Here is a 14,672-nt window from a genome sequence, read left to right as displayed (position 1 = left end):
GGGCATTATGGGAGGAGTAAGCATGCAGAAGTAGAGAAGGAAAGCAAAGGCAGAGGGCAGAGGGCAGAGGGCACAGCCTGAGCATAGGCAGAGAGAGGTGGGAAAGTCAGGGTTCCCACCTAGGGTTCAAGAAGAGTGGTGGAAGATGAGGCCGAGAAGTTGAACTTACAGACAAGTACCAGGAGATGTGTTCCTGAAGGATCATTGCAGCAGCATCTATAATCCCAAAAGATGGAAAGCAATTTAAACGTCCATCCACCTGAGATGGTTCAGTAAATATACTACTACACTGGCAAGCCGTAGAAGGTGGATAGTACCTAATGTTGGTGAGGATGTGCATCATTGGTAAAAGTATAAATTAGTACAGCTGTCCTGGAGAAGAATGTGGCAGCATTTAAGAAAAACAAGTGTATGCCTGTCCTGTGACAAGGCAACAGCACACCAAGGTGTTTGGTGTGGCACTGTGTGTGCTGATGGGGAGAAAAAGGAGACTCGAGCATCCACAACCAAGGGAGAGGACAAGTAAAATGTGAGGAAAGCAGTTCTGGGTTCTCTGGAGCTGCCAGGAGCAAGAAACTGCAGGTACACAGAGTACATGGATAGATCAGAGAAACACCAGGAGGAGCAAAAAAAAAAAAAGTTAGGAAATAAACATGACTTACAGCACAATAATATTTATGTGGATTTAGAATATATACCCAGTTTATCAGTATCTACTGCTGATAACATACCCAGCAATCCCACTCCTAAGTAGACATACAACAGAAATGCGTACGTGTGTGTGTGCCCAAAGATACATATGTGATTATTTATATCTGCACTCTGTGACAGCCTCAAGCTGGAAACCACCACATGTCCACCAACAGCAGAATGGTTTAATTATGGTGTAGTCATCCAATAGAATACACTACGCCATTGAGAGTAAGTGATCTATAGCTACACACAACAGTAGAGATAAATCTCATGAATAAAATGGTGAAAGAAAGAAGTCAGGCACAAAAAGCACACGCTGGGATTCCATTTGTACAAAGTTCAAGAACAAGCCAAACCCGTGCATGGTGTTAGAAGTCAGGGGAGTGGTTCTTCTTCGGGTAGTGGTTAGGAGGGCTTGAAAGGGATATCCTTAGGGGCTACTGATGTTCTGTTGCTTGATGTGAGTGCTGCTTACATGGTTGTGTTCAGTTTTTCAAAGTTCATTGAACTGTACACTTATGATTTGTGTGCTCTTCCATGTGTTATACCTTAGTAAGAATTTAAAAAATACATAAACACATAAAACAACTACTATGCATTTTACAAGAAATCTCAAATATTTAAGGACATATCAAACAGCAGAGGTTTTGGCAAAGTCAGAATTGAGTAGGGGGAGGAAGAAGAAAATAATACAAACAATAGAGGGTCTTCGCAGACTAACTCGTGACCATGTGTTAAGAACTGAGAGGTGGGATTAATTCAACCCTCTGTACTTAATTGCATGAAAAATAACTATAAATTGTGATTTAGAAAGTTAGATAAGCAAATGAACTGTGGTGCTTACACTACAGAAGATTTTGCTGCTGTAAGAAAGTAGGAGAGAGATTGAAATACCCGAATCAAAAATGCCCAAGAGCAAACAGGTAGTGGAGTGGGTTCATTTTAGTGTAATGTTCTCTGTCCCACCTTCCTACTCTGCCACGCACATAATAGTCTTATATATGTTCTTTGCGTTCCTAACTATGTCCTTAAATGAATATCATAGTTCTGAAAATATAACCCAAATATCATAGTTCTGAAAATACACACCCAAACCGAGGTGGGGGAGGAGTGTCAAAAAGAATCTTTATTTTTCTCTGTCATGTTTTCATTTTCAATAAGAAGAATCTATTCATGGAATTTAAAAGGAATGGATTTAGTATGAAAGGTAGTGGTAAAGACCAGCTCAGGGAGGCCTGAAACATTCTGGGCTTGTATTCTCTTTGAGGTCAAACCTTGGGACCATCTGTTGCCTGATGAAATCAAGGGGAGGGGAGTTGGGAGGCAGCTCCCCACCTAGCGTCCCCATCTGGCTTCACGACCTTGGGAGGTCCCATCCCCTTTCCAGGCCTCAATGTCCTCATCAGCCTAATGGGAATCAGATTTCCTTGTAACTGGGGGCTGTGGGAGGATGAAGTGAGGACATAAGGAGAAGCGCATGAATATAAAGGATTATTCTCTGGGTCAGGAGAGGAGAGGGAGTGGAGGCCTCCCCTCCACCTGCCAAGCCCACAGGGGCGCAAAGGAAGCAGAGAGAGGAGATGGGGACCACCCAGGAGAGCAAATAGCCCATCTGTGAGACAGGGACATATTGTCAGCAGCTGGAAGGCCCGGCCTGGACTACTCACAGTCCAGAGCCCATGAAGCAGCCTCCCAGGCTGCCTGGAGAAATAGAATATGAGCTGGTTTCTTGCTGCTCCCAGCCCCAGTGCAGACACAGCCCTGTCACCTCTCCAAGTCCCCATCATCACCCTCCCACCACTGACATGCACATACACACACACACACACACCCAGAGGACTGTACCACACTTGCCCATTTTAGCTCATCCTATCCACACAGAAAGAGGGAGCTTTCACAAAGTAAGCCCAATCATGTTCTGTGCTTGCTCAAAACCTTCACACTGGTCTGAGAACAAAATACAACTCCCTTACCTTAGCCAACAAGGCCTGCGGTGATCTGTCACTTCCACTCCCTACCTCCAGCATAGGGGTTAAGAGCCTGACCTCGGAGAGTATCTGCCTTGGTTACAATTCTGGCTTTTTTTCTTATTCATTCATTCAAGAATGTTTATTGAGTACGTACTATGGGCCAGGCACTGTTCTAAGCATTTGGGATATATCAGTAACAAATGAGACAAAGATTCCCCACCCTCATGGAAAGTGATAAGTGTTATTTAAAAAAAGAAAAGTAGGACAGAGGAAGTTGATCAGGAGTTACTGGGAAGGGCAGGGGTTGCATTTTTGATTAGGGAGGTTGGGGTAGGCAACATTGAGAAGGTGGGATTTAAGCAAAGACTTGTAGGAGATGAAGAAGGGAGACATATTGATGTCAGGGGGAAGTGCAGGCACAGGGAGCAGCCAGTGCAAAGGTCCTGAGGTGGGACTGTGCCTAGCATGTTTGAGGAACAGCAAGGAGGTGAGGAGAGAGGTGAGAGATGCCCTAGAGAGGTAAGGCAGGTCATGCAGGGCCTTATGGGCTTTGGTCATGAGTTTGGCTTTTACTGAATGAGATGAGAGCATTGGAGGGTTTTGACCATAAAAGAGTAGAGGAGGCAGGACTGGGAAGGAGAGGAAGCCAAGTAGGGCTTGCGGATGTCTTGTGGGTGTTTGCTTCAGCCCAATCCCACAGGAGACCTTGAGTGTAATTATACCTCAGAGTTATCCACCCACATCCCCGCCAGCTGCCCAAGCAGGGAAGGTGAGCTTTCATATCCCTGAAATGATGGGTTACAGCTTAGGGGGAGGATAAGTCCCCTCAGGAGGGTCCAGCAGCCTGATGGCAGTCCCCTCCAAGAAGAGAAGTGAGTGCAGGTTACTGAACACTTACCAAGGGGGGTGCACAAAAGTAGTAAAAAGGGATCCAAGGGGAATGGATGAAGTTGGTCAGTCCCCAAACACCAAAGCCCCAGCAGCCACCTCCTTTCTGGCCCAGGCTTGAGGTGGCTAAAGATGGGAGGCATTCCCTCAGTCTGACCAGGTTGAGTTTATCTGGTTAGAAAAGACTTAGTGGATATCACCCCCATCTAAGACTGCAGAGGGACTCACCCTCTGCAGTATCTCAACCATGTGGCAGTCCAGCTTTGCATACCTTCTGGGATGGGCAATCACTTACCCTTGAGTTAGCTTGTTCATCTTTGGATACTTTGGATTTTAGAAAGTTCTACTTCATATTGAGTCTACTCCTTCAACCTGTAAATAATATAAGTAAATTATATTATCATCCTGGAAAGTGATAGATGTTCTCACCTACTGTGTGCCAGGCACAATTCTAGGTTCTGGAGACATAGCAGCGAACAAGACATAAGGTCCCTGCCTTGAGGAGCTCATAACTGGCAAGGGAGATTATCACAGAAAAAAGACGTTATGATAAGTGTAGAGGTGGGGGAAGCCCGGGAAGCTGTGGGGGCCAAGTGCGGACTCTTGACCTGTAGGGGGAGGTGACAACAAGCTGATAAGTGGGATATATGTAGTAGTTACGCAGGTACAGAGATGTGGGAGAAAATTAATCCAGGCTGACTGAGGAATGTGTGCAAGGTCCTTGAGAATTCCACTGGTGCTCACCAGCCCCACTGCTACCTCTGCTCCAGCAACCAATCTATCTTACCTGGGTGATTTTAACAGCCTCCTCTTGGGTCTCCCACAGAAAGGCAAAGAAGCTGGGTTATGCAGCCACTAACTCCTTTCTTTTCTTGGTTGAAGGCCACTCCTGTGGACATTAACTCACCACATTCCCCACTCAATCCATGAGCAGAGAGAAGCAGGAAGCCACAGGCATGCACGGCAATGTCAGCAGGTGACCTCCAAGGAGGGCTTTTCCAATTTGGGAAGGGCATCTATAGCCCCTTCTATAGCCCCGCATGTTCAGTGCCTCCTCCCCCTTTCTGTCCTCATCTCCTACCTTCTCTCCCTTGCTCATTCAGTTCCACCTACACTGGTCTTGCTGTTCTTCCAAGTTCCAGGGCATTTGCATTTGCTCTTCCCTCTGCCTGGAATGCTCTTCCTCAAAATATCCACATGGCTCACCCCCTCACTCCCTCCACCTCTCTGCTCAAGCGCCACCTCTTTCTTCAGAGTCTTCCCTGACCACCTGATCTCAAATAGCCCCTCCATCATTCCATCTCTACCTTGTCCTTCTCTGTTGTTCTCCAGAGCACTTATCACCACCTGGGCATGACATATTTACTTGTTCAAGTGTTTATTGTCTGTCTCTTCCACCAGATTGGAAACTTTCTGAGGGCAAGGACCATGTTTGGTTTTGTTCATGGCAGAATCCCTATAACTGAGCCAGGGTAGTCAATAAATATTTGTGAAATCGATGGTTCAGAAACAATAGTCCTTTCAAGATTGACTGTCTCAAAGGCTTGGACATGACCTCCCTCTCCAACACTTCCAGTAGTCAGGGGTGCTCTCTAAGGGCCAGTCACAGCCAAGAAGTGACCAATTTGGCAGCCTCCCTCAACCCTTTCCCATCCAGGCCCATTGGCAGGGGTCAGGGGTCAGCCTAGTCCAATCCTCTTTGGGCCCCAAGGTGGAGGAGACCCGGTTCTGGGGTCCAGGCTCCAGTGATGCCTGGTGAGGCCCATTTTTCCCTTGGCAAATGTTCTCCCTTCCTTCCCAGGGCTTGTGTCTGTGTTTCTGAACCAGAAGGTGTTTACACAAAACACCCTGATTTTGGCGACAAATTCACCCTCAATGAGGAATTCTTAATGAATCTTTCTTTCCCTATACTAGGCAGCTACAGGGAAAATTAGCTCTGCCTCCAGCAGTTGAAGACAGCCAAAAGCCAAGCAAAGAGGAGGTGCCACTGAGACTTCTAGGGCCACAGTTTAGAGGAGAGCTTTTTTCCAGATCCTAAGATAGCTGTGGTATGGAGACCGGAGAGCTTCTAGACCCACGTTGGCTCCCAATTTTCTGCATGACAAGGCATTGCCCTTCTCCCAGCCTGAATCTGCAGCTGTGAAATGGGGAAGGAATAACCCACCCATACAAGGTTGGGAAATTCAAGTAAGGCAAGGGGTGTGAAAGTGCTTGGTCACAAGGGGCCAAAAGAATAGAATAGAAAGCTAGACTTAGGGAGGCAGGAGGTCAGAGTTCTAATACCAGATCTGCTATTGATTTTTTAAAGTCCTCACCACTCTCTGAGCTTTGATTTTTCCACCTGTACAATGAAGGGTTTGGGCATGATCTCTAGGGAACTCTCTGATTCTGAAAGACGGCCAGTTTTCACTTGCCAGCCTCTTCTCGGAGGTCCTCCGGGATCATACGACCCACATGGATTCACTTCCCAGCACTTACGGACCTTCTTTTTCAAGCTGGCACTTCGTTGCTCACTGCCTATGGTTTTCCAGGCCCTTCCTTGGGTCTAGATCAACTGCTCCTGACATTGAGCCCAACACAGGAGGTCAATGAACACTGGTCAAAGTGAATTAAAAATGATTCCTGCCTCCTTCCGATCCTGGGGAAGGACAATGAGGATTTTTATTCATTTCTATTTGGAAACTGAAGGTGTCAGAGGTTAAATATGTCACACTGCCACACAGGCCTCCTTGGTGTGCCCCGAACAGGGGAAGAATGATATATTTTTCCAAAGCCCTATCACTGCCTTCCATAGTATATAATTATTTGTTTTGTCATTAATTGCCGTTGTTTCCCACTAGAATGAAGTTGCATGAGGGTAGGGACTTTGTTTTGTTCACTGCTGCATCCTCAGTACCTAAAACTGCCCGGCACATAATAATTGCTCAGGAATACATAAAGGGAGGAAGGGAGAGGTTGAGGCCGCACTGCGGACAGCAGGGGAAACTTCAACCCCGCCCCCAAACGAGGCCCCGCCTCTTGCGTTCGGCTGACGCGCATGCATCGGACCCTGCGCACCGCCGTTCGTGTTCTAATGCGCATGCGCACCGGAAGCCCGTCTCAGAGCAGCGCCTGCGCAGGCAGAGCTAGAGGGGAACTTGAGGCCCGGTGTCGCCTAGCGGGGTCGGAGCTGGCGGGTACCATGCTGTCACCCGAGGCCGAACGGGTGCTGCGGTACCTGGTAGAAGTGGAGGAGCTCGCCGAGGCGGTGTTAGCGGACAAGCGGCAGGTAGGTGGACCGTCCGCGGCGCTGGGGCCGGGGTTCGGCTGTTGGGGCCTGGTGGCGAGCGCCGTAGGGAAGCGCGCAGGGTACGGAATTTGGCTCCAGCACTAACTGGCAGTGAGTTGACCCGGGTTGATGCTCTAACAGCTGTGACCATAGACAGGACAGTTCTCTCTGCTTGGCACAGCGCCGCGCTGCATCCATTTATACGGCACGTATTAGGTGAGCGCCTGCCCTGTACTAGGCATCCCCTCTCTCTATCCTTCCTCTGCCCCTTACTGTGCTCTCCGGATCCCGATCCATTGCCCCTTGGATCCATTGGGCGCTTAACCTGAACACTTTTTTCAAAATGCAGTTCCTGGGCCCCCTCATTGACCTGGCCTGCACCGTCCCAATCAAGGCTCTGAGGGAAGGAGAGGAGTGGAAGAGAGGCCTGAGTTGTTTGATTGCGCAAGGGTGGAGACGCGGGAGGAACATGGGTCCTGGATCATGGAAGGCCTTGTAGACCTGAACAGGAAGTTTAGATCTGGCTCTAATCGAAGTGCCGAGTGTTTGAAGGGATTTCATGGGGGGCAGAGGGACGAGGTCATTGGATTTAGGTTTTAAAAGGATCCCTCTAGCTGCTCCGTGGAGCACAGAATATAAGGGGACAAGGGCCTGGTGGGGGCCATTGCCACAAACTAGGTAAGGGATGGGTCAAAATATATTTTGGAGATGGACTGAGTAGGTATCAATGATGGTTACAGACAGGGGTGAGGGAGTAGGAGGAGTCAAGAAGATGGAGTCATGACTCTTCTCTAGTTAGAATGATTGGCCTCGGGGTGTTTACTGAGAAGGGAAAGATGTGGGTAAGAGCCTATTAAACACTGCATCATGGTGCGCTTGGTGATGATAATAGCAGTTTACCAAGTACTTACTGTGTGTCAAGTACTGTGCTAATTCATTTCGTTCCTGGCTCAATAACTTATGAGGTAGGTACTGATCATATCTTCATTTTTCAGAGAAGCAAATAGGAAGATGAAATTGCACAGTGCACGGCAGGCAGCAGGATTCAAACCTGGGTATTTTGGCTCCAGTGCCACCTTTCTCTAGCACCACATTATACTGCCTTGCTTCCTTGGTAGCTCTTGCGTTGTTACCATCCCAGTGCCCTACCTCCTCCTGATCCAGTCTAGTATTGTTGGGCTTCTCTTGATACTAGTTAAGGATCAGCTGGAAGAACTTGTCCATATGCCCTAAAGCTTGAGAACTAGCATTCCAGTTAATAATCCAAAATTACCTGTTTTGTCGGCATTTTCCCCAGCACCTTCTCTCGGGGGGAAGACACCTGCACAAAGCATGGTCTTTAAGGACCTGGAAGCTGAGTAGGAGTAAGAAAGAGATTCACACATCAATCCATTTTAGATTGGACACTAGAAGTAACCCAGGAATGATATCTTATTGTTTCTGTTAGGTTTTAATAGCTTCTGGTCTGTTGGGAGGTGACAGGCTAGGGTAAGAGGTAACTGAGTTCCCTCTTGCCTCTGTGCTTCTCAGATTGTGGACCTGGACACCAAAAGGAATCAGAACCGAGAGGGCCTGAGGGCCCTGCAGAAGGATCTCAGCCTCTCTGGTGAGTCAAGACTTCCTCATTGTAGCCCAGGAGGCCTGTTCAGCTTTCTGTTTAAGGCCTTTGCCTTGTCCTTAATAGAGACCAGGCAGGAGGCCACAGGTTGTGACACAGCCCGTGGAGATAGGAGAGAAAATTTTGCAGGTCTGACACAGACTGTGGTTCAATATTTCAGCTGCTCGCCTTGATGACGGGTCATCAGTGATGGCACTGGAAAACTGGGAGGTGGGGAATAAAAACAGTTCGGTTTCTAAACTTGTGCTCTACAGATGAGTAGAACAACATAAATACATCATCGAAAACAGAAAGCTGAAGAAGGGACTGGATGTGGGATAGGTGTTGTATTGGAGAAGGGGATAGGAGCTTTTTAGAGGTCAAGTAGCTGTGACAGAGTAAGCAAGGGGGAGGGGCATGTGACGAAGCTGGAAAGATGGGCAGAGGCCAGGCCATAATGAAGGGAAAAAGTTCGAATTTTGTTTAAAGTACATTGGAAAATCTGAAACCTTCCAGTTGCTTCTCATCTCACCAGAGTAAAATCTAGAGTCCTGTAAGACCCCATGTAATCCAGATGCCCTTGAACTCTCCAATATCATCTCTACTCTCCCCCTCACTCATTGACTCCATTCTCACTGGTCTCCTTGCTGTTCCTCCAACACCCCAAGCACGTTACTGATCTTCACTGCTTGGTTCACTCTTTCCCCAGATGTCTGCAGGGCTCATATCCTCACTTTCTTCTATCTCTGTCCAGATGTCACATAATCAGTGAGGCTTCCTCAGACCACTTGGTATAAAAAGTCCCTCTCCTATTCTAGAATTCCCCATCTGTCTTACCCTGGTTTATTTTTCTCTACAGTTCTTAGACTTGTCAGGGTCTGACAAATGATATCTTTCCTTGTTTATTCCCCCTCCTCCACTTTAACTTAAGTTCTATGAGAGCAGGAACTTTGTCTTGTTCTTCTGTGTTCTCAGCATCTAAAACAATGACTGGCAGGTAGTAGGTGCTCAAAGATATTTGTTGAAGGAATGACCATTTACCATTTCAGAAGATGTGATGGTTTGCTTCGGGAACATGTTTATCAAGATGCCTCACCCTCAGACAAAGGAAATGATTGAGAAAGGTAAGGCCTTCTGGGCATGAGTCAGGGACACAGCTGCCTCCCCCACTAGCCTCAGTCTAAACACAGAACCGAGAATCAGGCTTTGGACAGCTCGATGAGAAGTGGCTGTGTTAAAGGGTTCAGACTGATGTGCCTCTATTTCATCATCTCTAAGCGGGGTGGTACATCTCTATAGCATAGTTGCGAAGTTGAAAAAAAACCAGTATGTGTGCCTAGCATACTGCTGGTTTATTAGTGAGAAACAAGTTGGACCACAAATAACAGAAAACCCAACAAATTGAGGCTTGAGATAATACGGTTTGTTTTTCTCATGAAAGAGGTTGTATAGAGATCAGCAGTCTGAGGCTGGCACTGCTGCTCAGCATTGTCACCTTAGTACATCCTCATGGTTATGGTATATCATTGCAGGCCTCATGCCCACATGAAAGACTGGAGGAAAGGCAAAGGGCTTTCTCCATATGCGGCCTTGCCTTCTATTTTGGAATTAAGGTCGTCATCCTCAGGGACTTCTGCTGACATCTCTATGGGCAGAACTAAGTCACATGGCCACCCATAGCTGCAAGGGAGCCTGGAAGAGTGAGCTTTTATTTTTTACATCCCCAGCAAGAGACACTGGGCTAAAAATGGGAGTTTGGAGAGAGTGAACCTCTAGGGTCTGCCAAAGCTTCGGTGCTCAACAGATATTACTAAGTTTCACTAACCACAATCCTTGAAGCTCTTTGGAGAGGCATCATAAAGAGAAAAGTCAGGTGGCAAGTGGGTCCTAAGCATATTTTCTCTTTCTCACCCTTGAAAATGTAAGAGCCAAGAGGACCAGCAAGGTTGTCTCCATCCCTGAAGACAGGTTGTCTCTGTTGAAATCAAAATTCTAGCAGAGGAAACTAGATCAGGTTGGGGGAGAATTTTCCAGCTGCCTTGTTAAACAACATACACTAATATTATGTTTATAAAATTAAGAGTTGTCATTGCACGTGGGTAGTGTGCTGGAGGCCACTCAGGCTAAGCTTTCAGAGGGGTCACTTATGTGGGTTCAGAATCTGGTCCTCAGCTCTCTTGGCCCATAAATGTGGTCTTGTCACCAAACTTAGAAGGATTCTGGGACATCATCATCTCTGGTTCTCAGGGATTGACATAGGCTAAACAATCTCATGAGAGTCTGGGCTAATTGTTTACATTGAGTAAGCCACTTTAAAACATTGAGTAGAACCATTTCCCAGGCCAGGAGGCTTGGCTGGTCAGGGCTTCTCCCCATCAGAAAGAATGAAAGTGTGGGGAAGACAAACCTGCTAGCATGTCTCCCATGAGCAGGTGAAAATGGAGCAGGTAGAATGGGTTGGGTGGCATTAATCAGTTGTATCATTGAGCTTGTTAGCCTCCACTTCTCATAATGCAGTTTGTCTTCAAGTACCGTCTGTAACATAACCTTTTCTATTTACTGTGGCTAATTAGGTTAAACCTGAGCATTTGGCTTGCCCGTTGATTGTTTAGGTTGTTTAGTTTGTATGTTACTACAATCATGCTTTTCTAAAAACCCCTCACCTTCATGGACTTGGGTTTGTAAAATCCTTTAGTCACCCATTTTCTAACCATCTTAGGGTAGACTGAGTCTAGGTTCTTCATTTTGTTCTCACATTTGAATTTTCCATAATTTCACTATGGGAGGGTGACCTAAAGTCGTCATGTTGCCTTCCCTATATACTGACCAGCCTAAGATACTTTGCATGATGAAAACAGGTCTGGGGACCGAGAGGGGACTGGTGTGCTTAGTCTGGTTCTGGACTCACTCAGTGGTTGTGAGCAGGTCACATCCTTTTTCTAGATTTTAGTTTTTTTTCCTCAATTGGTCTCCAGAGTCCCCTTTTCCTTCCTGAATGCTAAGAGCCTTTGCTCTCAAGGGGAGCTAGAGAGAGACTGGCATCCCCAACTCCTTTTGGGTCAGTCTGGTATAACCTCATCCTGTTTGCTTATCTCATTTTTCAGATCAGGATCATCTGGATAAAGAAATAGAGAAACTCCGGAAACAACTTAAAGTGAAGGTCAACCGCCTCTTGGAGGCTCAAGGTATTGGCCTGGAGCACAGGAAGGGGGAGGTTTGGAGGGGGACAGAAAACCAGGAGGGGAGAGAATGATCAACATGGACTTGGAAGGGCAGGGGTGAGAAGCGCCCCCAGGTGGGCAATGATGGCTTGAGTGGCACTGAGGCTGTGGGCATTGGGCAGTGGTTGTCTCTAGTTTATGAGGTCTTCTTTCTGTCACAGGTTCTTTTCCAGGTACCAGGATGAGACTGAGGTATCTCACATTATATGCCAGGGCATGGTGTAGGGACCAGGATAGCTCTGACTAAAAGAACTCAGAAGGCCTGAGTCAGGTGGTTGAGATTAGAGCTGAATTTCTAGGTAAATCTAACCACTCCAGATTGGTCACAGGGCTGGCAGAAATCTGGAGGTCTCTGGTAGCAGAGTCATGACTCTCTAGGTTCTTGGTAACTCAGGAATGGGTGTCAGTGTACGTTATTCAGTGCATTGCACATTTGAGGCCCTTCCCCATCAGAACCCAAGGTCAAGAATTTGGCAGCATGAATGCAGTGTAAGCCCCTTTTTTGGGCCTGACTTCAGGGCCAGTAGGTTGGAAAGCAGGAGGCCTGACTCACCCACTGATAGATTGTTTTCTCCCCATAGGCAAACCAGAACTGAAGGGTTTTAACCTGAACCCCCTCAACCAGGATGAGCTTAAAGCTCTCAAGATCATCTTGAAAGGATGAAACTCAAGAACCAAGATGGGAGACCTAAGACCAGCATCCACACTGGGGTCATGAAGAACCTAGGACTCTGTAACCTTGAAACCTAAAAGGACAGGATTTACCCTGTAAAGGGACGGGTGTCAGGAATTCAGCCATGACTCCTTGTCCGAAGCCTCTTTATCTATAACACTTGGCTGCTCTGTGATGGTGGGAGGGAACCCTTCACTTGCCAGTGTCTGCTTGGCCTAACCACTGGGGCTAGATGGACACAAGACCCATTGACAGGCCTTGGCAGCCACCAGTGAGTGTGTGGGGGTATGAGAATGACTGCAACAGGCACTTCTCAACAGTGGCCTGCTGTTCAGATGGGCCCTGGGCAAGAAAGAAGGGTGAGGGGAAGAATAGGAGCTTCATTCCAGCATTCCTCTAAGAAAAGGAGAAAGACATTTTCAACAGAATTAGAATAAAAACAGGAGGCTCACAGGTGGTTTCTGAAAAAAGGACAGAATCTTGGTGCTTCATGGTTCACCACAGTCATCTGTGGAGCAGACACACCATTTTCCTCCACCGTCTCCATTTTAGCCTGTGTTTTCTGCTTTCTCCCAGATGGAGCAGAGTGGGCACTGCTTATCAATCCGCCGCAGCGGGTTTTTAGTCAGGAAGGCCTTATAGAACCCTGCACCGGAGATGAGTGAGGGGGACTGCCTCTTAACGTGCTCCGTGCATTCAGGATGCCCCTCCACCACCTCTGAAAGCAGGTCCTGGGGCCAGTGCTGGTTTCAGAGTTCCCGTCTGCCTTCAGTGGTCTCGGGTCCTAATGTAAATGTGCTGTGAGGACAACACAGTGTCTTTCCTGTTCATTGAGGGCTCAATAAATGTTCCCTGAATGAATGAATAGTACCTTCAAGTCTTTACCACATTCAGACCTTGAGGGCACACCATTCCCTTTAGGATACCACCTATGAAGGGACAGTGGTTCCTCCTTGAAATGATGGGATTAGATGGGCAGTAACAAATGGCAAAATGGAGAGGGCACACTGCCATTCCCCTTGCTCCACTCAGTGCCTGCCAATAATTATGTGAGAACACAGGCTGGTATGGCCAAATCTTAAGTTTTCTTCAAGAGGGCTAGAAATTTGGATTTTTAAGTTGGATTTTTTGTTTTTTTAAATCTTGCTAATTTAGAAAATTTTTGTAACGGGTATTGGCCAAACAAAATACATAAGTCACATTTGGCTCAGGCCTACGATTTTGCATTCTCTTGAGTTTTTTTAGTAGAAATTCCTGTGTTTTTCCCATGATGGCCCTAAGAAGTAGGGAGATGGAATTGGAAACAGTCTGTTCACAGACTAGTTAAAGAACTGATTAGCTCTAGGTAGTGGAATACTACACAGCTATAAACAAGAATAAAGAAACTCTTTGAGCACCGATTTGGAACAAGCTCCAAGATTAAGTGAGAAAAGCAAGCAGCAGGCAGGTGTCTAATAAGCTGGTGATTTGTATGTAATCATTACATTTGTATGTAACCACTAATGTGGTTCCCTTGGAACAGAAACTGCATGGTTGGGGCGAAGAGAATGTTGCTGTTATGTTGCATATTTTTAAATATAAATTTTAAAAGTTGGGAGTTGCAGCATTCACTTTGGTGGATACTATCTGGTATGAATGCCCGTTTTACAATTTCTGTTTGAACATTGCCCCTACCTGTCTGGCAAGGTGGATGCTATGCGAAAAAGTCAAACAGATTCTGCTGGAAAGGTGGAACCTATGCTTGAGGCTGTCAGGGCTCGTTTCAGTATCAAGGATGGAGGGAAGTTACCATGCTTGAGGCAGGTCCAGAGTGGCCTTGCTTCCGGCCTTCCAAGGTTAACTGGATTTGCCAGTATTTTCCTTCCAAAAGCCCTTCTCTGGGCAGTCACATTCTGCTATCTGCAGCCAACAGAACTGTCCTGAAGCAGAGAGTGGTAGAGGGAATTGCCTGGGGTCCCATGTGAGGTCTCCCATAGAGTAGTTAGCCCATCAGACCGCCCCTATAAACCAAGAGGTGGCATGGGAATGTAGGAATGAAAAGGAGACATTTTTTAATCGAGCCCAACTCCCCAAGCCATCTCCTTGTGTGCCAGCCCAAGGCTTTCCGGTTTAAAAAGCTCAGCTCCCAACCTGAGTAGGAAGACCGAGATCACCCAGCTGATTTAAAGTACACCTTTGCAGGGACCGTCACTAAGCAGTTCTACCTTCCTGATCCTTCCATTGTCCATCTGAGAAATGGGGATGCTCTGGCATACTGATTTTCAGATGATCAGGAGAGCTCTACAGCTTCCCCTGACATGCAAGGTCAGGGTATTACAAAGAGGGGAAGATGTACTTACGGTTCGGTCCTCCATAACCCCAA

The 14,672-nt window shown here is 47.0% G+C and overlaps 1 protein-coding gene across 1 annotated transcript; it reads left to right on the top strand.

Moving 5' to 3' along the window:
• Positions 1–6,636: 6,636 nt before the first annotated feature.
• On the top strand, positions 6,637–13,904 carry PDRG1 (p53 and DNA damage regulated 1). The gene is made up of 5 exons (XM_011380147.2): positions 6,637–6,819; positions 8,350–8,425; positions 9,466–9,540; positions 11,521–11,601; positions 12,219–13,904. The coding sequence occupies exons 1-5, from the start codon at positions 6,733–6,735 to the stop codon at positions 12,299–12,301; spliced, it is 402 nt and encodes a 133-aa protein (XP_011378449.1). The 5' UTR covers positions 6,637–6,732; the 3' UTR covers positions 12,302–13,904.
• The last annotated feature ends 768 nt before the right edge of the window (positions 13,905–14,672 follow it).

This window comes from Pteropus vampyrus, unplaced genomic scaffold (assembly GCF_000151845.1).
Source record: "Pteropus vampyrus isolate Shadow unplaced genomic scaffold, Pvam_2.0 Scaffold388, whole genome shotgun sequence".
In the NCBI taxonomy this organism is placed as follows: Eukaryota; Metazoa; Chordata; class Mammalia; order Chiroptera; family Pteropodidae; genus Pteropus; species Pteropus vampyrus.
This window is presented reverse-complemented; position numbering and strand designations above follow the sequence as displayed.

Excerpts from the sequence above, each read along its gene's own strand:
- PDRG1 (XM_011380147.2), top strand. The coding sequence starts at position 6,733 with ATGCTGTCACCCGAGGCCGAACGGGTGCTGCGGTACCTGGTAGAAGTG. Across the intron at positions 9,541-11,520 it reads AAAGGAAATGATTGAGAAAG|ATCAGGATCATCTGGATAAA; the intron begins GTAAGGCCTTCT and ends CTCATTTTTCAG. Across the intron at positions 11,602-12,218 it reads CCGCCTCTTGGAGGCTCAAG|GCAAACCAGAACTGAAGGGT; the intron begins GTATTGGCCTGG and ends TTCTCCCCATAG.